Below are 26,466 nucleotides of genomic sequence, written 5' to 3'. Positions count from 1 at the left end.
GTGTATACTGATATTAGTGATCTGTTATACCTCACACATTCCTCTCACTGACACTGTGTATACTGATATTAGTGATCTGTTATACCTCACACATTCCTCTCACTGACACTGTGTATACTGATATTAGTGAGCTGGTATACATCACACATTCCTCTCACTGACACTGTGTATACTGATATTAGTGAGCTGGTATACCTCACACATTCCTCTCACTGACACTGTGTATACTGATATTAGTGATCTGTTATACCTCACACATTCCTCTCACTGACACTGTGTATACTGATATTAGTGAGCTGGTATACCTCACACAGTCCTCTCTATGACACTGATACTGTGTATACTGATATTAGTGATCTGTTATACCTCACACATTCCTCTCACTGACACTGTGTATACTGATATTAGTGAGCTGGTATACATCACACATTCCTCTCACTGACACTGTATATACTGATATTAGTGAGCTGGTATACCTCACACATTGCTCACTGACACTGTATATACTGATATTAGTGAGCTGGTATACCTCACACATTCCTACTAAAACTGTGTATACTGATATTAGTGAGCTGGTATACCTCACACATTCCTCTCACTGACACTGTGTATACTGATATTAGTGAGCTGGTATACCTCACACATTCCTCTCTCTGACACTAGCACTGTGTATACTGACAATAGTGAGCTGGTATACCTCACACATTGCTCACTGACACTGTATATACTGATATTAGTGAGCTGGTATACCTCACACATTCCTACTGACACTGTGTATACTGATATTAGTGAGCTGTTATACCTCACACATTGCTCACTGACACTGTATATACTGATATTAGTGAGCTGGTATACCTCACACATGCTCACTGACACTGTATATACTGATATTAGTGAGCTGGTATACCTCACACATTCCTACTGACACTGTGTATACTGATATTAGTGAGCTGGTATACCTCACACATTCCTCACTGACACTGTGTATACTGATATTAGTGAGCTGGTATACCTCACACATTCCTACTGACACTGTATATACTGATATTAGTGAGCTGGTATACCTCACACATTGCTCGCTGACACTGTATATACTGATATTAGTGAGCTGGTATACCTCACACATTGCTCACTGACACTGTATATACTGATATTAGTGAGCTGGTTTACCTCACACATTGCTCACTGACACTGTATATACTGATATTAGTGAGCTGGTATACCTCACACATGCTCACTGACACTGTATATACTGATATTAGTGAGCTGGTATACCTCACACATTCCTACTGACACTGTGTATACTGATATTAGTGAGCTAGTATACCTCACACATTGCTCACTGACACTGTATATACTGATATTAGTGAGCTGGTATACCTCACACATTCCTCTCACTGACACTGTGTATACTGATATTAGTGAGCTTGTATACCTCACACATTCCTCTCACTGACACTGTGTATACTGATATTAGTGAGCTGGTATACCTCACACATTCCTCTCTCTGACACTAGCACTGTGTATACTGACAATAGTGAGCTGGTATACCTCACACATTGCTCACTGACACTGTATATACTGATATTAGTGAGCTGGTATACCTCACACATTCCTACTAACACTGTATATACTGATATTAGTGAGCTGGTATACCTCACACATTGCTCACTGACACTGTATATACTGATATTAGTGAGCTGGTATACCACACACATTCCTCTCACTGACACTGTGTATACTGATATTAGTGAGCTGGTATACCTCACACATTCCTCTCTGACACTGTATATACTGATATTAGTGAGCTGGTATACCACACACATTCCTTTCTGACACTGTATATACTGATATTAGTGAGCTGGTATACCTCACACATTCCTCTCTGACACTGTATATACTGATATTAGTGAGCTGGTATACCTCACACATTGCTCACTGACACTGTATATACTGATATTAGTGAGCTGGTATACCACACACATTCCTCTCACTGACACTGTGTATACTGATATTAGTGAGCTGGTATACCTCACACATTCCTCTCTGACACTGTGTATACTGATATTAGTGAGCTGGTATACCTCACACATTCCTCTCACTGACACTAGCACTGTGTATACTGATATTAGTGAGCTGGTATACCTCACACATTCCTCTCTATAACACTGTAGATACTGATATTAGTGAGCTGGTATACCTCACACATTCCTACTAAAACTGTGTATACTGATATTAGTGAGCTGGTATACCTCACACATTCCTCTCACTGACACTGTGTATACTGATATTAGTGAGCTGGTATACCTCACACATTCCTCTCTCTGACACTAGCACTGTGTATACTGACAATAGTGAGCTGGTATACCTCACACATTGCTCACTGACACTGTATATACTGATATTAGTGAGCTGGTATACCTCACACATTCCTACTGACACTGTGTATACTGATATTAGTGAGCTGTTATACCTCACACATTGCTCACTGACACTGTATATACTGATATTAGTGAGCTGGTATACCTCACACATGCTCACTGACACTGTATATACTGATATTAGTGAGCTGGTATACCTCACACATTCCTACTGACACTGTGTATACTGATATTAGTGAGCTGGTATACCTCACACATTCCTCACTGACACTGTGTATACTGATATTAGTGAGCTGGTATACCTCACACATTCCTACTGACACTGTATATACTGATATTAGTGAGCTGGTATACCTCACACATTGCTCGCTGACACTGTATATACTGATATTAGTGAGCTGGTATACCTCACACATTGCTCACTGACACTGTATATACTGATATTAGTGAGCTGGTTTACCTCACACATTGCTCACTGACACTGTATATACTGATATTAGTGAGCTGGTATACCTCACACATGCTCACTGACACTGTATATACTGATATTAGTGAGCTGGTATACCTCACACATTCCTACTGACACTGTGTATACTGATATTAGTGAGCTAGTATACCTCACACATTGCTCACTGACACTGTATATACTGATATTAGTGAGCTGGTATACCTCACACATTCCTCTCACTGACACTGTGTATACTGATATTAGTGAGCTTGTATACCTCACACATTCCTCTCACTGACACTGTGTATACTGATATTAGTGAGCTGGTATACCTCACACATTCCTCTCTCTGACACTAGCACTGTGTATACTGACAATAGTGAGCTGGTATACCTCACACATTGCTCACTGACACTGTATATACTGATATTAGTGAGCTGGTATACCTCACACATTCCTACTAACACTGTATATACTGATATTAGTGAGCTGGTATACCTCACACATTGCTCACTGACACTGTATATACTGATATTAGTGAGCTGGTATACCACACACATTCCTCTCACTGACACTGTGTATACTGATATTAGTGAGCTGGTATACCTCACACATTCCTCTCTGACACTGTATATACTGATATTAGTGAGCTGGTATACCACACACATTCCTTTCTGACACTGTATATACTGATATTAGTGAGCTGGTATACCTCACACATTCCTCTCTGACACTGTATATACTGATATTAGTGAGCTGGTATACCTCACACATTGCTCACTGACACTGTATATACTGATATTAGTGAGCTGGTATACCACACACATTCCTCTCACTGACACTGTGTATACTGATATTAGTGAGCTGGTATACCTCACACATTCCTCTCTGACACTGTGTATACTGATATTAGTGAGCTGGTATACCTCACACATTCCTCTCACTGACACTAGCACTGTGTATACTGATATTAGTGAGCTGGTATACCTCACACATTCCTCTCTATAACACTGTAGATACTGATATTAGTGAGCTGGTATACCTCACACATTCCTCTCTCTGACACTAGCACTGTGTATACTGACAATAGTGAGCTGGTATACCTCACACATTGCTCACTGACACTGTATATACTGATATTAGTGAGCTGGTATACCTCACACATTCCTACTGACACTGTATATACTGATATTAGTGAGCTGGTATACATCACACATTGCTCACTGACACTGTATATACTGATATTAGTGAGCTGGTATACCACACACATTCCTCTCACTGACACTGTGTATACTGATATTAGTGAGCTGGTGTACCTCACACATTCCTCTCTGACACTGTATATAGTGATATTAGTGAGCTGGTATACCTCACACATTCCTCTCTATGACACTGTATATACTGATATTAGTGAGCTGGTATACATCACACATTCCTCTCACTGACACTGTGTATACTGATATTAGTGAGCTGGTATACCTCACACATTGCTCACTGACACTGTATATACTGATATTAGTGAGCTGGTATACCTCACACATTCCTCACTGACACTGTGTATACTGATATTAGTGAGCTGGTATACCTCACACATTCCTCTCACTGACACTGTGTATACTGATATTAGTGAGCTGGTATACATCACACATTCCTCTCACTGACACTGTGTATACTGATATTAGTGAGCTGGTATACCTCACACATTCCTCACTGACACTGTGTATACTGATATTAGTGAGCTGGTATACCTCACACATTCCTCTCACTGACACTGTATATACTGATATTAGTGAGCTGGTATACCTCACACATTCCTCTCACTGACACTGTGTATACTGATATTAGTGATCTGTTATACCTCACACATTCCTCTCACTGACACTGTGTATACTGATATTAGTGAGCTGGTATACATCACACATTCCTCTCACTGACACTGTGTATACTGATATTAGTGATCTGTTATACCTCACACATTCCTCTCACTGACACTGTGTATACTGATATTAGTGATCTGTTATACCTCACACATTCCTCTCACTGACACTGTGTATACTGATATTAGTGAGCTGGTATACATCACACATTCCTCTCACTGACACAGTGTATACTGATATTAGTGAGCTGGTATACCTCACACATTCCTCTCACTGACACTGTGTATACTGATATTAGTGATCTGTTATACCTCACACATTCCTCTCACTGACACTGTGTATACTGATATTAGTGAGCTGGTATACCTCACACAGTCCTCTCTATGACACTGATACTGTGTATACTGATATTAGTGATCTGTTATACCTCACACATTCCTCTCACTGACACTGTGTATACTGATATTAGTGAGCTGGTATACATCACACATTCCTCTCACTGACACTGTATATACTGATATTAGTGAGCTGGTATACCTCACACATTGCTCACTGACACTGTATATACTGATATTAGTGAGCTGGTATACCTCACACATTCCTACTAAAACTGTGTATACTGATATTAGTGAGCTGGTATACCTCACACATTCCTCTCACTGACACTGTGTATACTGATATTAGTGAGCTGGTATACCTCACACATTCCTCTCTCTGACACTAGCACTGTGTATACTGACAATAGTGAGCTGGTATACCTCACACATTGCTCACTGACACTGTATATACTGATATTAGTGAGCTGGTATACCTCACACATTCCTACTGACACTGTGTATACTGATATTAGTGAGCTGTTATACCTCACACATTGCTCACTGACACTGTATATACTGATATTAGTGAGCTGGTATACCTCACACATGCTCACTGACACTGTATATACTGATATTAGTGAGCTGGTATACCTCACACATTCCTACTGACACTGTGTATACTGATATTAGTGAGCTGGTATACCTCACACATTCCTCACTGACACTGTGTATACTGATATTAGTGAGCTGGTATACCTCACACATTCCTACTGACACTGTATATACTGATATTAGTGAGCTGGTATACCTCACACATTGCTCGCTGACACTGTATATACTGATATTAGTGAGCTGGTATACCTCACACATTGCTCACTGACACTGTATATACTGATATTAGTGAGCTGGTTTACCTCACACATTGCTCACTGACACTGTATATACTGATATTAGTGAGCTGGTATACCTCACACATGCTCACTGACACTGTATATACTGATATTAGTGAGCTGGTATACCTCACACATTCCTACTGACACTGTGTATACTGATATTAGTGAGCTAGTATACCTCACACATTGCTCACTGACACTGTATATACTGATATTAGTGAGCTGGTATACCTCACACATTCCTCTCACTGACACTGTGTATACTGATATTAGTGAGCTGGTATACCTCACACATTCCTCTCTCTGACACTAGCACTGTGTATACTGACAATAGTGAGCTGGTATACCTCACACATTGCTCACTGACACTGTATATACTGATATTAGTGAGCTGGTATACCTCACACATTCCTACTAACACTGTATATACTGATATTAGTGAGCTGGTATACCTCACACATTGCTCACTGACACTGTATATACTGATATTAGTGAGCTGGTATACCACACACATTCCTCTCACTGACACTGTGTATACTGATATTAGTGAGCTGGTATACCTCACACATTCCTCTCTGACACTGTATATACTGATATTAGTGAGCTGGTATACCACACACATTCCTCTCTGACACTGTATATACTGATATTAGTGAGCTGGTATACCTCACACATTCCTCTCTGACACTGTATATACTGATATTAGTGAGCTGGTATACCTCACACATTGCTCACTGACACTGTATATACTGATATTAGTGAGCTGGTATACCACACACATTCCTCTCACTGACACTGTGTATACTGATATTAGTGAGCTGGTATACCTCACACATTCCTCTCTGACACTGTGTATACTGATATTAGTGAGCTGGTATACCTCACACATTCCTCTCTATAACACTGTAGATACTGATATTAGTGAGCTGGTATACCTCACACATTCCTCTCTCTGACACTAGCACTGTGTATACTGACAATAGTGAGCTGGTATACCTCACACATTGCTCACTGACACTGTATATACTGATATTAGTGAGCTGGTATACCTCACACATTCCTACTGACACTGTATATACTGATATTAGTGAGCTGGTATACATCACACATTGCTCACTGACACTGTATATACTGATATTAGTGAGCTGGTATACCACACACATTCCTCTCACTGACACTGTGTATACTGATATTAGTGAGCTGGTATACCTCACACATTGCTCACTGACACTGTATATACTGATATTAGTGAGCTGGTATACCACACACATTCCTCTCACTGACACTGTGTATACTGATATTAGTGAGCTGGCATACCTCACACATTCCTCTCTGACACTGTGTATACTGATATTAGTGAGCTGGTATACCTCACACATTCCTCTCACTGACACTAGCACTGTGTATACTGATATTAGTGAGCTGGTATACCTCACATATTCCTCTCACTGACACTGTGTATACTGATATTAGTGAGCTGGTATACCTCACACATTCCTCTCTCTGACACTGTGTATACTGATATTAGTGAGCTGGTATACCTCACACATTCCTCTCTATAACACTGTAGATACTGATATTAGTGAGCTGGTATACCTCACACATTCCTCTCTCTGACACTAGCACTGTGTATACTGACAATAGTGAGCTGGTATACCTCACACATTGCTCACTGACACTGTATATACTGATATTAGTGAGCTGGTATACCTCACACATTCCTACTGACACTGTATATACTGATATTAGTGAGCTGGTATACATCACACATTGCTCACTGACACTGTATATACTGATATTAGTGAGCTGGTATACCACACACATTCCTCTCACTGACACTGTGTATACTGATATTAGTGAGCTGGTATACCTCACACATTGCTCACTGACACTGTATATACTGATATTAGTGAGCTGGTATACCACACACATTCCTCTCACTGACACTGTGTATACTGATATTAGTGAGCTGGCATACCTCACACATTCCTCTCTGACACTGTGTATACTGATATTAGTGAGCTGGTATACCTCACACATTCCTCTCACTGACACTAGCACTGTGTATACTGATATTAGTGAGCTGGTATACCTCACACATTCCTCTCACTGACACTGTATATACTGATATTAGTGAGCTGGTATACCTCACACATTGCTCACTGACACTGTATATACTGATATTAGTGAGCTGGTATACCACACACATTCCTCTCACTGACACTGTGTATACTGATATTAGTGAGCTGGTATACCTCACACATTCCTCTCTGACACTGTGTATACTGATATTAGTGAGCTGGTATACCTCACACATTGCTCACTGACACTGTATATACTGATATTAGTGAGCTGGTATACCTCACACATTGCTCACTGACACTGTATATACTGATATTAGTGAGCTGGTATACCTCACACATTGCTCACTGACACTGTATATACTGATATTAGTGAGCTGGTATACCACACACATTCCTCTCACTGACACTGTGTATACTGATATTAGTGAGCTGGTATACCTCACACATTCCTCTCTGACACTGTGTATACTGATATTAGTGAGCTGGTATACCTCACACATTCCTCTCTATAACACTGTAGATACTGATATTAGTGAGCTGGTATACCTCACATATTCCTCTCTCTGACACTGACACTGTGTATACTGATATTAGTGAGCTGGTATACATCACACATTCCTCTCTCTGACACTGTGTATACTGATATTAGTGAGCTGGTATACCTCACACATTCCTCTCACTGACACTGTGTATACTGATATTAGTGAGCTGGTATACCTCACACATTCCTCTCACTGACACTGTGTATACTGATATTAGTGAGCTGGTATACCTCACACATTCCTCTCTATAACACTGTAGATACTGATATTAGTGAGCTGGTATACCTCACACATTCCTCTCTCTGACACTAGCACTGTGTATACTGACAATAGTGAGCTGGTATACCTCACACATTGCTCACTGACACTGTATATACTGATATTAGTGAGCTGGTATACCTCACACATTCCTACTGACACTGTATATACTGATATTAGTGAGCTGGTATACCTCACACATTCCTCTCTGACACTGTGTATACTGATATTAGTGAGCTGGTATACCTCACACATTGCTCACTGACACTGTATATACTGATATTAGTGAGCTGGTATACCACACACATTCCTCTCTGACACTGTATATACTGATATTAGTGAGCTGGTATACCTCACACATTCCTCTCTGACACTGTATATACTGATATTAGTGAGCTGGTATACCTCACACATTGCTCACTGACACTGTATATACTGATATTAGTGAGCTGGTATACCACACACATTCCTCTCACTGACACTGTGTATACTGATATTAGTGAGCTGGCATACCTCACACATTCCTCTCTGACACTGTGTATACTGATATTAGTGAGCTGGTATACCTCACACATTCCTCTCACTGACACTAGCACTGTGTATACTGATATTAGTGAGCTGGTATACCTCACACATTCCTCTCACTGACACTGTGTATACTGATATTAGTGAGCTGGTATACCTCACACATTCCTCTCTCTGACACTAGCACTGTGTATACTGACAATAGTGAGCTGGTATACCTCACACATTGCTCACTGACACTGTATATACTGATATTAGTGAGCTGGTATACCTCACACATTGCTCACTGACACTGTATATACTGATATTAGTGAGCTGGTATACCACACACATTCCTCTCACTGACACTGTGTATACTGATATTAGTGAGCTGGTATACCTCACACATTCCTCTCTGACACTGTGTATACTGATATTAGTGAGCTGGTATACCTCACACATTCCTCTCTATAACACTGTAGATACTGATATTAGTGAGCTGGTATACCTCACATATTCCTCTCTCTGACACTGACACTGTGTATACTGATATTAGTGAGCTGGTATACATCACACATTCCTCTCTCTGACACTGTGTATACTGATATTAGTGGGCTGGTATACCTCACACATTCCTCTCACTGACACTGTGTATACTGATATTAGTGAGCTGGTATACCTCACACATTCCTCTCACTGACACTGTGTATACTGATATTAGTGAGCTGGTATACCTCACACATTCCTCTCTATAACACTGTAGATACTGATATTAGTGAGCTGGTATACCTCACACATTCCTCTCTCTGACACTAGCACTGTGTATACTGACAATAGTGAGCTGGTATACCTCACACATTGCTCACTGACACTGTATATACTGATATTAGTGAGCTGGTATACCTCACACATTCCTACTGACACTGTATATACTGATATTAGTGAGCTGGTATACATCACACATTGCTCACTGACACTGTATATACTGATATTAGTGAGCTGGTATACCACACACATTCCTCTCACTGACACTGTGTATACTGATATTAGTGAGCTGGTATACCTCACACATTCCTCTCTGACACTGTGTATACTGATATTAGTGAGCTGGTATACCTCACACATTGCTCACTGACACTGTATATACTGATATTAGTGAGCTGGTATACCACACACATTCCTCTCTGACACTGTATATACTGATATTAGTGAGCTGGTATACCTCACACATTCCTCTCTGACACTGTATATACTGATATTAGTGAGCTGGTATACCTCACACATTGCTCACTGACACTGTATATACTGATATTAGTGAGCTGGTATACCACACACATTCCTCTCACTGACACTGTGTATACTGATATTAGTGAGCTGGCATACCTCACACATTCCTCTCTGACACTGTGTATACTGATATTAGTGAGCTGGTATACCTCACACATTCCTCTCACTGACACTAGCACTGTGTATACTGATATTAGTGAGCTGGTATACCTCACACATTCCTCTTACTGACACTGTGTATACTGATATTAGTGAGCTGGTATACCTCACACATTCCTCTCTCTGACACTAGCACTGTGTATACTGACAATAGTGAGCTGGTATACCTCACACATTGCTCACTGACACTGTATATACTGATATTAGTGAGCTGGTATACCTCACACATTGCTCACTGACACTGTATATACTGATATTAGTGAGCTGGTATACCACACACATTCCTCTCACTGACACTGTGTATACTGATATTAGTGAGCTGGTATACCTCACACATTCCTCTCTGACACTGTGTATACTGATATTAGTGAGCTGGTATACCTCACACATTGCTCACTGACACTGTATATACTGATATTAGTGAGCTGGTATACCTCACACATTGCTCACTGACACTGTATATACTGATATTAGTGAGCTGGTATACCTCACACATTGCTCACTGACACTGTATATACTGATATTAGTGAGCTGGTATACCACACACATTCCTCTCACTGACACTGTGTATACTGATATTAGTGAGCTGGTATACCTCACACATTCCTCTCTGACACTGTGTATACTGATATTAGTGAGCTGGTATACCTCACACATTCCTCTCTATAACACTGTAGATACTGATATTAGTGAGCTGGTATACCTCACATATTCCTCTCTCTGACACTGACACTGTGTATACTGATATTAGTGAGCTGGTATACATCACACATTCCTCTCTCTGACACTGTGTATACTGATATTAGTGAGCTGGTATACCTCACACATTCCTCTCACTGACACTGTGTATACTGATATTAGTGAGCTGGTATACCTCACACATTCCTCTCACTGACACTGTGTATACTGATATTAGTGAGCTGGTATACCTCACACATTCCTCTCTCTGACACTGACACTGTGTATACTGATATTAGTGAGCTGGTATACCTCACACATTCCTCTCACTGACACTGTGTATACTGATATTAGTGAGCTGGTATACCTCACACATTCCTCTCTCTGACACTAGCACTGTGTATACTGACAATAGTGAGCTGGTATACCTCACACATTGCTCACTGACACTGTATATACTGATATTAGTGAGCTGGTATACCTCACACATTCCTACTGACACTGTATATACTGATATTAGTGAGCTGGTATACATCACACATTGCTCACTGACACTGTGTATACTGATATTAGTGATCTGTTATACCTCACACATTCCTCTCTCTGACACTGACACTGTGTATACTGATATTAGTGAGCTGGTATACCTCACACATTCCTCTCACTGACACTGTGTATACTGATATTAGTGAGCTGGTATACCTCACACATTCCTCTCACTGACACTGTGTATACTGATATTAGTGAGCTGGTATACCTCACACATTCCTCTCTCTCACACTGACACTGTGTATACTGATATTAGTGAGCTGGTATACCTCACACATTCCTCTCACTGACACTGTGTATACTGATATTAGTGAGCTGGTATAACTCACACATTCCTCACTGACACTGTGTATACTGATATTAGTGAGCTGCTATACCTCACACATTCCTCTCACTGACACTGTGTATACTGATATTAGTGAGCTGGTATACCTCACACATTCCTCTCTCTCACACTGACACTGTGTATACTGATATTAGTGAGCTGGTATACCTCACACATTCCTCTCACTGACACTGTGTATACTGATATTAGTGAGCTGCTATACCTCACACATTCCTCTCTCTGACACTGACACTGTGTATACTGATATTAGTGAGCTGGTATACCTCACACATTCCTCTCACTGACACTGTGTATACTGATATTAGTGAGCTGGTATACCTCACACATTCCTCTCACTGACACTGTGTATACTGATATTAGTGAGCTGGTATACATCACACATTCCTCTCTCTGACACTGTGTATACTGATATTAGTGAGCTGGTATACCTCACACATTCCTCTCTCTGACACTGACACTGTGTATACTGATATTAGTGAGCTGGTATACCTCACACATTCCTCTCACTGACACTGTGTATACTGATATTATTGAGCTGGTATACATCACACATTCCTCTCTCTGACACTGTGTATACTGATATTAGTGAGCTGGTATACCTCACACATTCCTCTCTCTGACACTGACACTGTGTATACTGATATTAGTGAGCTGGTATACCTCACACATTCCTCTCACTGACACTGTGTATACTGATATTAGTGAGCTGGTATACCTCACACATTCCTCTCACTGACACTGTGTATACTGATATTAGTGGGCTGGTATACATCACACATTCCTCTCACTGACACTGTGTATACTGATATTAGTGAGCTGGTATACCTCACACATTCCTCTCTCTCACACTGACATTGTGTATACTGATATTAGTGAGCTGGTATACCTCACACATTCCTCTCACTGACACTGTGTATACTGATATTAGTGAGCTGGTATACATCACACATTCCTCTCTCTGACACTGTGTATACTGATATTAGTGAGCTGGTATACCTCACACATTCCTCTCACTGACACTGTGTATACTGATATTAGTGAGCTGGTATACCTCACACATTCCTCTCTCTCACACTGACACTGTGTATACTGATATATGTGAGCTGGTATACCTCACACATTCCTCTCACTGACACTGTGTATACTGATATTAGTGGGCTGGTATACATCACACATTCCTCTCACTGACATTGTGTATACTGATATTAGTGAGCTGGTATACCTCACACATTCCTCTCACTGACACTGTGTATACTGCTATTAGTGAGCTGGTATACCTCACACATTCCTCTCTCTGACACTGTGTATACTGATATTAGTGAGCTGGTATACCTCACACATTCCTCTCTCTGACACTGTGTATACTGATATTAGTGAGCTGGTATACCTCACACATTCCTCTCACTGACACTGTGTATACTGATATTAGTGAGCTGGTATACCTCACACATTCCTCTCTCTGACACTGTGTATACTGACATTAGTGAGCTGGTATACCTCACACATTCCTCTCTCTGGCACTGTGTATACTGATAATAGTGAGTCGGTATACCTCACACTGACACTGTGTATACTGATATTAGTGAGCCGGTATACCTCACACTGACACTGTGTATACTGATATTAGTGAGCCGGTATACCTCACACTGACACTGTGTATACTGATATTAGTGAGCTGGTATACTTCACACATTTCTTTCTCTCACACTGACACTGCTGTGTATACTGATATTAGTGAGCTGGTATACCTCACACATCACTGACACTGTGTATACTGATATTAGTGAGCTGGTATACCTCACACATTTCTTTCTCTCACACTGACACTGCTGTGTATACTGATATTAGTGAGCTGGTATACCTCACACATTCCTGACACTGACACTGTGTATACTGATATTAGTGAGCTGGTATACCTCACACATTCCTCTCTTTCACACTGACACTGTGTATACTGATATTAGTGAGCTGGTATACCTCACACATTCCTCTCTCTGACACTGTGTATACTGATATTAGTGAGCAGGTATACCTCACACATTCCTCTCACTGACACTGTGTATACTGATATTAGTTAGCGGGTATACCTCACACATTCCTCTCTTTCACACTGACACTGTGTATACTGATATTAGTGAGCTGGTATACCTCACACATTCCTAACACTGACACTGTGTATACTGATATTAGTGAGCTGGTATACCTCACACATTCCTCTCACTGACACTGTGTATACTGATATTAGTGATCTGTTATACCTCACACATTCCTAACACTGACACTGTGTATACTGATATTAGTGTGCTGGTATACCTCACACATTCCTCTCACTGACTCTGTGTATACTGATATTAGTGAGCAGGTATACCTCACACATTCATCACTGACACTGTGTATACTGATATTAGTGAGCGGGTATACCTCACACATTCCTCTCTCTGATACTGGCACTGTCATTTACACTTTATTCCCTCTACTTTTTTATTTTCAGGACTGATGGCATACTCAATGCCCATGATGGCCTTTGGAAGTAGTGCACCAATGATGGCCAGTTGTGGTGCTCCTCGTGCCATGAAATGTTCAATGCCAGCTCGTAGTAAGTGTTTTCCCCTCACTTTATTTTGGATACTTTGAATGTAGATTCTCTATTTTATATAAAGTCTCATAAGAATTATCTAACTTTTTGCTCTCTTTTCCAGTTTCTGTATTCTGGACTATAATGAATTTTTTTTATAAGAAAAAACTGACTATTTCTACTATTGGGGGACACTGTGAGACATTGGGGTATAGTAGGTGGGACTAGAAGTTCGGCACTTATCATACATATTTGATTACCGCACTCCTCCCCTACTATGCCCCTCCTCTCCTGTTCATTCTCTCACTCCTCCACTACTATGCCCCTCCTCTCCTGTTCATTCTCTCACTCCTCCACTACTATGCCCCTGCTCTCCTGTTCATTCCCAGACTTCTCCCCTACTATGCTCCTCCTCTCCTGTTCATTCTCTCACTCCTCCCCTACTATGCCCCTCCTCTCCTGTTCATTCTCTCACTCCTCCCCTACTATGCCCCTCCTCTCCTGTTCATTCTCTCACTCCTCCACTACTATGCCCCTGCTCTCCTGTTCATTCCCAGACTTCTCCCCTACTATGCTCCTCCTCTCCTGTTCATTCTCTCACTCCTCCCCTACTATGCCCCTCCTCTCCTGTTCATTCCCAGACTTCTCCCCTACTATGCTCCTCCTCTCCTGTTCATTCTCTCACTCCTCCCCTACTATGCCCCTCCTCTCCTGTTCATTCTCTCACTCCTCCCCTACTATGCCCCTGCTCTCCTGTTCATTCCCAGACTTCTGCCCTACTATGCTCCTCCTCTCCTGTTCATTCTCTCACTCCTCCCCTACTATGCCCCTCCTCTCCTGTTCATTCTCTCACTCCTCCCCTACTATGCCCCTGCTCTCCTGTTCATTCCCAGACTTCTCCCCTACTATGCTCCTCCTCTCCTGTTCATTCTCTCACTCCTCCCCTACTATGCCCCTCCTCTCCTGTTCATTCTCTCACTCCTCCCCTACTATGCCCCTCCTCTCCTGTTCATTCTCTCACTCCTCCACTACTATGCCCCTGCTCTCCTGTTCATTCCCAGACTTCTCCCCTACTATGCTCCTCCTCTCCTGTTCATTCTCTCACTCCTCCCCTACTATGCCCCTCCTCTCCTGTTCATTCTCTCACTCCTCCCCTACTATGCCCCTGCTCTCCTGTTCATTCCCAGACTTCTCCCCTACTATGCTCCTCCTCTCCTGTTCATTCTCTCACTCCTCCCCTACTATGCCCCTCCTCTCCTGTTCATTCTCTCACTCCTCCCCTACTATGCCCCTCCTCTCCTGTTCATTCTCTCACTCCTCCACTACTATGCCCCTGCTCTCCTGTTCATTCCCAGACTTCTCCCCTAATATGCTCCTCCTCTCCTGTTCATTCTCTCACTCCTCCCCTACTATGCCCCTCCTCTCCTGTTCATTCTCTCACTCCTCCACTACTATGCCCCTGCTCTCCTGTTCATTCCCAGACTTCTCCCCTACTATGCTCCTCCTCTCCTGTTCATTCTCTCACTCCTCCCCTACTATGCCCCTCCTCTCCTGTTCATTCTCTCACTCCTCCACTACTATGCCCCTGCTCTCCTGTTCATTTCCAGACTTCTCCCCTACTATGCTCCTCCTCTCCTGTTCATTCTCTCACTCCTCCCCTACTATGCCCCTCCTCTCCTGTTCATTCTCTCACTCCTCCCCTACTAAGCCTCTCCTCTCCTGTTCATTCCCAGACTTCTCCTCTACTATGCCCCTACTCTCCTTTTCATTCCCTCACTTCTCCCCTACTATGCCCCTCCTCTCCTGTTCATTCTCTCACTCCTCCCCTACTATGCCCCTCCTCTCCTGTTCATTCTCTCACTCCTCCCCTACTATGCCCCTCTTCTCCTGTTCATTCTCTCACTCTTCCCCTACTATGCCCCTCCTACCCTGTTCATTCTCTCACTCCTCCCCTACTATGCCCCTCCTCTCCTGTTCATTCTCACTCCTCCACTACTATTCCCCTCCTCTCCTGTTCATTCCCAGACTTCTCCCCTACTATTCCCCTCCTCTCCTGTTCATTCCCAGACTTCTCCCCTACTATGCCCCTCCTCTCCTGTTCATTCCCTCACTTCTCCCCTACTATGCCCCTCCTCTCCTGTTCATTTCCTCACTCCTCCCCTACTATGCCCCTCCTCTCCTGTTCATTTCCTCACTCCTCCCCTACTATGCCCCTCCTCTCCTGTTCATTTCCTCACTCCTCCCCTACTATGCCCCTCCTCTCCTGTTCATTCTCTCACTCCTCCCCTACTATGCCCCTCCTCTCCTGTTCATTTCCTCACTCCTCCCCTACTATGCCCCTCCTCTCCTGTTCATTCTCTCACTCCTCCCCTACTATGCCCCTCCTCTCCTGTTCATTTCCTCACTCTTCCCCTGCTATGCCCCTCCTCTCCTGTTCATTTCCTCACTCTTCCCCTGCTATGCCCCTCCTCTCCTGTTCATTTCCTCACTCTTCCCCTGCTATGCCCCTCCTCTCCTGTTCATTCTCTCACTCCTCCCCTACTATGCCCCTCCTCTCCAGTTCATTTCGTCACTCCTCCCCTACTATGCCCCTCCTCTCCTGTTCATTCCCTCACTTCTCCCCTACTATGCCCCTCCTCTCCTGTTCATTTCCTCACTCCTCCCCTACTATGCCCCTCCTCTCCTGTTCATTCTCTCACTCCTCCCCTACTATGCCCCTCCTCTCCTGTTCATTTCCTCACTCTTCCCCTTCTATGCCCCTCCTCTCCTGTTCATTTCCTCACTCCTCCCCTACTATGCCCCTCCTCTCCTGTTCATTCTCTCACTCCTCCCCTACTATGCCCCTCCTCTCCTGTTCATTTCCTCACTCTTCCCCTGCTATGCCCCTCCTCTCCTGTTCATTTCCTCACTCTTCCCCTGCTATGCCCCTCCTCTCCTGTTCATTCTCTCACTCCTCCCCTACTATGCCCCTCCTCTCCTGTTCATTTCCTCACTCCTCCCCTACTATGCCCCTCCTCTCCTGTTCATTCTCTCACTCCTCCCCTACTATGCCCCTCCTCTCCTGTTCATTTCCTCACTCTTCCCCTGCTATGCCCCTCCTCTCCTGTTCATTTCCTCACTCTTCCCCTGCTATGCCCCTCCTCTCCTGTTCATTTCCTCACTCTTCCCCTGCTATGCCCCTCCTCTCCTGTTCATTCTCTCACTCCTCCCCTACTATGCCCCTCCTCTCCAGTTCATTTCGTCACTCCTCCCCTACTATGCCCCTCCTCTCCTGTTCATTCCCTCACTTCTCCCCTACTATGCCCCTCCTCTCCTGTTCATTTCCTCACTCCTCCCCTACTATGCCCCTCCTCTCCTGTTCATTCTCTCACTCCTCCCCTACTATGCCCCTCCTCTCCTGTTCATTTCCTCACTCTTCCCCTTCTATGCCCCTCCTCTCCTGTTCATTTCCTCACTCCTCCCCTACTATGCCCCTCCTCTCCTGTTCATTCTCTCACTCCTCCCCTACTATGCCCCTCCTCTCCTGTTCATTTCCTCACTCTTCCCCTGCTATGCCCCTCCTCTCCTGTTCATTTCCTCACTCCTCCCCTACTATGCCCCTCCTCTCCTGTTCATTCCCTCACTTCTCCCCTACTATGCCCCTCCTCTCCTGTTCATTTCCTCACTCTTCCCCTGCTATGCCCCTCCTCTCCTGTTCATTTCCTCACTCTTCCCCTGCTATGCCCCTCCTCTCCTGTTCATTCTCTCACTCCTCCCCTGCTATGCCCCTCCTCTCCTGTTCATTCCCTCACTCCTCCCCTACTATGCCCCTCCTCTCCTGTTCATTCCCCTTTAGGTGCAGTGCAGGGATCGAACTCAAGTCCCAGAGAAGTGAATAGCCTGTCAGGTTTCGTTCACTCTGGGTCCCTTTGGAGGAGGGATCAGGTTCTCATATCGTTTACCCCACGCACCAGTTGCCGGCAATCTCTCCGAGCTGTATGAGGCACAATCTTCAGAGCGGCAGGACCTAGGAGCTGAATTCACGTCAGGCAGGAGTGAAGGTATTAAAGCCTCTCCTCCCGTACTGATGGACTTGCCGACATTGTGCCCCCCTAGACAACGAGCATCTAAGGGGGGTCGGGTCAGCGATCACACTCCACAGGAGGTAATACACTGACCGAATAAGCACTGCATCCTTGACAATTTAATGTAACTAGCAGAGCTTACAAACGCCAGCCGACAGCCATGTTAGAGTATACACATGGAGGCGGACATGACAGAGGTGGTACTGGGGGCAGAACTTCCCCCTCCATCTACAGTCCTTGGCAGGCTTCTCGGACGGCAGCCATTTCCTGGCATATTGGGGCAGCTGTACACATTACGTACGCGCTGCACAGTGAACCTACTCTCTCTCTCTCTCCTAACAGCTACCTCTGTATTGTTTAGGCATTTTTAGTGTTTTAAACTGAGTTTCCTCCATATATATTTTCTGTTCAGGAGTTACCTGCTATATAGTCTGGGTAATGTATCCTGTTAAACAGGTTAAATATATATATATAGTACTTTTATAAATATATAGATTATTTTTATATATAGTTGAAAAAAGAAAAAAAGATATTTATCCTGTGACACTTTTCTAACATGTCATGAAAATAATATTCCACCATCCGTTGGATGTTGATAGTAGGATCAGGTGGAGTTACGGCAGAGCTTTCAATGTAATTTCTTTAAGACCAGACCAGATGGCAAAATGTTGTGCTGACTCATTTGCATCATCCCTGGGTCTCTTGGAAAAGCTAAGTTTTTTTTCCTAGCAGCAGATGCCTGAGAAACTGATGGAGGAGACGCCGTCGTGTCACGTACCACATGAGCTGCCAACTTGCTCACCAGGAGCTCCTTGCATCTCTTGAGATCTGGATCAGTTAGAAACAAAGAGAAAACATAGCTCTTAAACCTAGGATCAAACACAGTCGCCAAAATGTAGTGATCAGATTTCAAGATTTTGATAACTCTTGGATCTTGGCGATGCAAATAAAGTACTTGATCTACAAATCCGACTTACTTAGCGTAATTACTTTGTTTCAGCTCCTACTATACTTTCGCAAGCTGCTTTTTCAAAGGTCTAATTAAGGGAATCACTTGGCTCAAGCTAACAGTGTCTGAACTCACTTCACAGGTGACTACTTCAAATGCTTTCAGCACCTTCCACAACACGGAAAGTATTCTCCACTGCTCTGGACTAAAATGTATTCCCCCTCCTTTCCCAATGTCATGGCTTGTAGGGTAAGTGTGGATCGATGTTTCTCCATCCTCACAAGCATATAAAGGGTGGAATTCCACCTTGTTGCTACCTCTTGCTTCAGTTGGTGACAGGGTAAAAATCTTGTAGCTGCTGCAATCTCCTAAATGCTGTTGCAGAATGCTGGAAATGTCCTGAAGACAGCATCTCCTACACGTCCCTGTCATTTTTTTAAAAAGCTCTGCACCACCGTGTTGAGTGTGTGAGAAAAACAGGGACTGTGATGGACTCCCAGCTGTAATGCTCTAACAATATTGGTGGCGTTATTAGAAATGGCATGTCCTGAGGAGAGTCCAAGTGGGATAAGCCGTGTAGCAATGACATCCCTTACTTTTTCTAACAGATTGTAAGCTCTATTCCTCTTAGTGAAGTCGGTAACACACAGAGTAGCCTGCCTCTAAAAAATGTGATGTAGTTGGGTACATGCTACTGCTGTTCCTACTGGTGTTGGCAAATCACCAACCCAGTGGGCTGTCAGTCATATAATCTTTAGTTTGCCCAGTTCCGCTTGTCCACATATCTGTGGTTAAGTGTACAGTGGGTAGAATGGCAATAATTAAGCTTTTACGAACCTTCTGGTAGAGGTGAGGAATAGCTTTTCTAGTAAAAGGTGTCGTGATGGAATTTGGTAGCGGGAGCACAAGACCTCAAGTAACTGTCTAAAACTAGCTGCATTAATAGTGGATATTGGACGCAGATCTAATACTAGCATAGTCGCCATTGCGTCTGTGATTCACTTTGCGACTTGGTGACAGCTTTCATACTTGCTTCCTCTTGCAAAGGATTGTTTAACAGTCAATTGTTGTAAACTACTAGTAGTTTTCTTCTTGGTCTGCTTCTGGGATGAAGATCCACCCCCAGCAGGAGCAGCGGGACTGACACTCAAGAATTCTTCAGAGGAATCCAGGATAGTGGAGTCTTCTTGCCTTAGAAACTTGGACGCAGGACTAACTCCGATCAATAGTGAGGATATTGATAAGGAAGATGTTGGGGGTGTAGATTGCAGGTGTTGGGATCTAGCTGAGAGAAGGGAGGGAGCTGATGTTGGACTGATTGTTGTTATTTTTTTAGCATAAATTTCTGATTTTCCCAAAAGCTTCCCATGAACTCTCTTCAAATGGCGTAAAATGGGTGAGGTTCCTAGATGGTTAAGGTCCCTACCTCTACTGAGTGTGGCTTTACAAATGGCTAGAGAACTGTTGTCAGGATTTGGGTAAAAATAATTCGACAAATAAGAGTGGATTTTTAGGTCTTATGTCCAGGCAGGACAATGGCTTTTTTCTTTTTATCATGTGCAAGAACTGCTTCCACTGGTGCAGGACCTACACAAACAACATCATCGTCATCAACACCCTCATTAGCGCCGTCGTCAGCTACACATCCCCCTCATCTTGTTGCCAATCCAAAGTGGCATCCTCAATTTGTGTATCACTGGCTACACTTGGGCTGCTCATCCACACATATGCAGAAATGCTGAAAGAACGCTTCTTTATGAGTACAGTATCAGAAAGGTCAGGCTTACACATAACACTCGTGGATAGACTCTCCTCAGGGATTTGTGTCATTTCTGAATCTGAACATACAGTTTCTTCTACTGACTGTTTTTTACCAGCTCAGCTTTTACACTTAAAAGTATTTGGGCCTCTTTTTTTTTTTTTTTATCAGACTGTCCTTACAAGAAGGATGTATCCTGCAGTGTATCATGTAGTAGAGCAGAGCGCAACTACACCCGAATTCATCAACGCCCGTATCTTCAGTTCTGTTCCTTGTTGAATTCAGGAGTACGCAATGAGCATTTTTAAATAAACGCACGTTGCGCTCAGTATGCCTGCCTTGATGAATGGGGCGTTTGCCCAGATTTGCTTGTGGGCAAACCAGGCTGCACTGTAAGAGGTGCAAATGTATTTGTCTTTTGCATGCCGGAAAAAACTGGCTGGTTTTGCATGTAGCACACAAACACTGAACAGCTTTGTTTTTACACTGCAATTTAGCACCAAGCTAAGACGTTCCTCTTCCACACTCTATATCTGCATGCACATTTTACATTTGCTGACTCCTCTGCAGTGCAACATGTCTTCGCCAAAGTGCAAATTTGCTCCTTTCCTTGATAAGCCTTCCTCTGTAAACTGTCAGAGCAGCGGGTCGAGGAGGTGAATGCAGGTAATTCATGGAGTACCCTGATCAGTGGCTATATTGTCTGCTTCTGGGCAACTCTATTTAATATTGTAATTATCTTCTCATATTCTGATAACATTCAAAGAGCTCTTACAAGTGTCGCTCTACAAGCGATCTAAACTGATGCAGTCTTATCCAAAACATTGTTCAAAAATGAGTGTATCCAATTTTGATTGCTCAATACGTGGAGAGAATTATAACGTGTATGCAGAAATTAAATAATGATAATTATGCAATCTCTTTACATATTCAGAACATCAAAACTATAATTTTTATATTCTAAATTGTTATATTGTGCAAAACACTCAATTATTGTTTAAGAATTCTGTGCATTTATCTGAGATCCACATTAACTCTGTGCGGATCAGTCACTGAATACTCAGCCAACTGGCAGCGTGTGATGTCTTCTGTTCTCAGTCTGTGTCCTGTAGATCATTATAGAGATAATGTGACACCTGATAATCCCATACTGGATGGTCTGATAGAAAGATCTGGGCTGCTCACAGCTTTCATTGTTATGTCTTACAGAAATGAAGATGTCTAAAAAGATGGAAATGAGTGGACCAGCTGGACACGGTATGTTTAGTTGTTTCTTTTAACATTCTGTTCTTTTATCCTGATATGAAGAACCTTAGAGACATACTTCAGGCCATAAGTCGTTTTAACCCTGAATCCCACTTCACCAGTGGGTGGGAGGGTCCTGTTCTTGGGTTCCGCAGTTATGTCTGTACTGACACCCGCAGGCTCCAGTTTAATATGAAACTGCGCTGTGCAAGGTTGTCAGACACATTGATTAGAAATGTATACAGTTTTTACATGAACTAACCAATCAGAACACGTTACTGCCAGTGATTTAATTACATATTGTATCCTGTTGTGCTGAATGATAATGTACACACAGCAGAGACACAAGTGTCACATCTAATGCCCATAAAACCACTTTGGTGTCTTTATGGGGCATAATTCTGTTTATACTACTAGAATGTTGCTGCATCTGTCTCTCTTACTTACATATTGGAGTCATTGGCATTGAACACAAAGGGCCTGTGTCATTAAGGAGAGCAAAGCATTAAAAAATAGTAACTTTGCACCTGGGCAAAACCATGTTGCTTTGGAGGGGAGGTAGATTTAAAATGTGATGGCAGATTTATATGTGGGGTAGGACATGTCCTAGATCAACTTTAAATTTCAGTGTAAAAATAAAGCTATCAAGTATTTGTGTGCTAGATGTAAAATCAGACAGTATTCATGTGCTAAATAATAAACTAATTTGTACCCCTTGAATTATAACATGGTTTGTTCCAGAAACAAACTTACTCCTTTTTTTTGCTTTGCTTTCCTTAATCTCGCAGGCCTATTTAACACCTTTAAAGGTACAGATAGTCCGCCAGGTCTCCCGGTGGAGACCCCCCAACCTCTCCCAGTAGAGACCCCCCCTCTGTTGAAGCTGATTTCCCTGCAGAATGCTGACGGCTCCTGGAACATGACCCCGGAATTATCCACAATCCTGGGAGTATCTGAGAAGAACCTAAAAGACAAGAACCCCGATCAGGTATTATGTTCCTGATAATATCAGACGTCTGGGTAATAATGGGGGGTGGGAGTTTTACTGCATCTTCTACGGGTTTGTTTTTCCATAATGTTCTCTTTGTTTGAAAGCACATACATACATATAGGAAACACTGGAAGCTTGTAAGTCAGTCAGTGGATAACCACCGATGTATCTCATAAAATGTCCAATCTATGTACTAAGTTCCTGAACACAGACACTGGGCTACTGGGCTAACATGTAACCACTCGAACCATGTTACTATGTCACAGTTTGTGTCATCCAGACGTCTGACGAAGAGAAATAGTTATCAGGGATTTACACTGGTAGTGTCCCGCCTCCTGTGGGTGGGGCCTAACATCATTAGTTTTATCTGTGCATCCCAATGTCCTCAGAGAAAGTGATTTACCTGTGTATCCATTATACAATGTATCATAATGTTCTGTTCACGCTTCCAGTGGGAACTGATTGGATCATAGAGTGAGACCTGCAGGAATTCTGATGCCGCTGTACTCCAGATAGGTAACATTTCTCCTCTTATATAAACCCATATTCTCCTCCTCTGCAGAACATGGACCCGGCAGTGTGGGCGACACTCCTGGCTGTGATCTGGCTTCACGCCTCCTGTCAGGAGCAGAGAGATGAGTGGGAGTTACTGGAGGGGAAGGCCATCTCCTGGATAAGGTCCAGAGCAGGTAAGTGCGGAATGAAGCCGGACAGTGTTGTAGATTTAGAGAGATCATCCAGTATGTTCATGGGACTGTTACCTGTACTTGTACCTAGTTTATGAGTTCTTTTTTTATTATTTCTTTTGAAACTTTTGCTGCATTTTACTTCCAAAACATGACTGACTGCATTTACCACTAAGTATGAAGTGTATAGTGCAAGAATGATAAGAGTCATCCAGACCTAGGGCTAGATTTACTAAGCTGCGGGTTTGAAAAAGTGGGGATGTTGCCAATAGCAACCAATCAGATTCTAGCTGTCATTTTGTAGAAGGTACTAAATAAATGAAAGCTATAATCTGATTGGTTGCTATAGGCAACATCCCCACTTTTTCAAACCCGCAGCTTAGTAAATCTAGCCCCTAGAGTCCACATGGTCCAGAGAAAGTGGTTGGGTGGAGGACTGTCATTGAAGCTCTGTCTTTCAAACCAGCATCAACGCTAGAACCCTTGTACAGCGCTACTTATAAGTCCTAAGTTATAAGTAGGATAAGATTTAGAGGATGTCAAAAACTGAGCTCATCACTTTCCTCCTACTAATGTGAATTTGCCTCCACTCACCCACAATAGTTATTACATGTGGAACGTTTGTGTGTGAAATGCCCCTAAAATGTTGGTGTTCTTTGTAGGTTTTTTTGTGTTTTATTTATTTTTAAACTGTTTTGTTTTTAAGTTTATCTACAACTTCTTGTTGTATGTGTAATGTGTGTAAGGTGTATCCAGATTTCAATGTCTGGTTACCATACAAACACCTGTGCATCCGGCTATAATCTACAGTCATTGTTTAATGTTTTCACAGGCTCCTCCCTGAGTGGGTTTATCAGAGCCGGGAATGAGTTGCTGAAATCCTCAGTGGATCCTAAAGTGTTCGGCCTGTAAGAGGAGGAGATCGGCAGAGGAACCGAGATGGCTGAAGGCTTTTCCTCCTGGATGCTGGAATATTGCTGCAGTTCAGGATGTTGCTGCTTCTCCTCTTTTCTTAGCTTCAGATTGCAAAAAATGTCTTGTGCCTTGTTATATCATTCATCTCAGAAGGGATCAGATAATAAGATAGGGAATGAAGAATATTATCCATTTGCACTATTTAACCATTATTGTCCTGTTATTCTTAGTGTAGTCTAGAACACCTGGATATCTGAACATTAGAGGATGACACCTTAGTGGATGTTGTATATAACAGCGCACCTAGTTTATATTTCCACTGTCTTCAGATACAAACCCCATAAATATATCTCTACTTCGGAGGGTTTAATTATATACAATTCTTGTAGCCTTAAACATTTATTAATGTGCCTTACATACTCAGAATGTGTCCAGTCACATGGTCTGACGACTCCATCTTGTATCCTTGCAGTCCTCTCATTATGTAAACCTCTTACCTGCTCATTGACTGTTTCTAAACAAGTATTTAACCAGCTGTCATTGTGTCCAGCAGTATTTTACTTATCATCATTGTGAATAAAGAATCTACAGTTATTGTCTGTCTGTGTAAGGATTTTCTCTTTCTTAAGTTGTGTGTATACCTGGAGTAGTTGATGGCTCTATCATCCTCATATACATGGGGGAGTATAGTAGTAGCATGGGGTGTAGCTGCTATGGGGCCCACAGGAGTAGGGGGCCCACGTTCCATTCCAAAGTCCAATGAGACAGGACACTTATTTCCTTTGTTTGCAGAAGACGTGATGGCAGCTGCTGTCACCAATGAGGCCACATGGATCAGGAAAGGTAACAGCAATTACAGTTGAACTCTATGGGCCTGAGTCATTAAGGAGAGGAAGGCAAAAAAAAAGTAAATGTTCTCCAGGACAAACCATGTTACAATGCAAGGGGTGCAAATGAGT

At 42.8% G+C, this 26,466-nt stretch overlaps 1 protein-coding gene across 1 annotated transcript in view; it reads left to right on the top strand.

Annotated features, from left to right (window-relative positions):
• Window positions 1-26,106, top strand: part of LOC142102191 (von Willebrand factor A domain-containing protein 5A-like) — a 104,613-nt gene extending 78,507 nt beyond the window's left edge. The window contains exons 15-19 of the mRNA XM_075186899.1: window positions 14,815-14,919; window positions 22,880-22,927; window positions 23,704-23,903; window positions 24,469-24,595; window positions 25,425-26,106. Coding sequence (XP_075043000.1) covers window positions 14,815-14,919; window positions 22,880-22,927; window positions 23,704-23,903; window positions 24,469-24,595; window positions 25,425-25,504 — 560 coding nt within the window. The 3' untranslated portion in view covers window positions 25,505-26,106. The remainder of the gene's footprint in view (window positions 1-14,814; window positions 14,920-22,879; window positions 22,928-23,703; window positions 23,904-24,468; window positions 24,596-25,424) is intronic.
• Window positions 26,107-26,466: the final 360 nt, after the last annotated feature.

The sequence above is a fragment of the Mixophyes fleayi genome, chromosome 1, assembly GCF_038048845.1.
Source record: "Mixophyes fleayi isolate aMixFle1 chromosome 1, aMixFle1.hap1, whole genome shotgun sequence".
NCBI classification, from domain to species: domain Eukaryota; kingdom Metazoa; phylum Chordata; class Amphibia; order Anura; family Limnodynastidae; genus Mixophyes; species Mixophyes fleayi.
The sequence above is the reverse complement of the archived record's forward strand: the minus strand, read 5'-3'. Positions and strand labels throughout refer to the sequence as shown.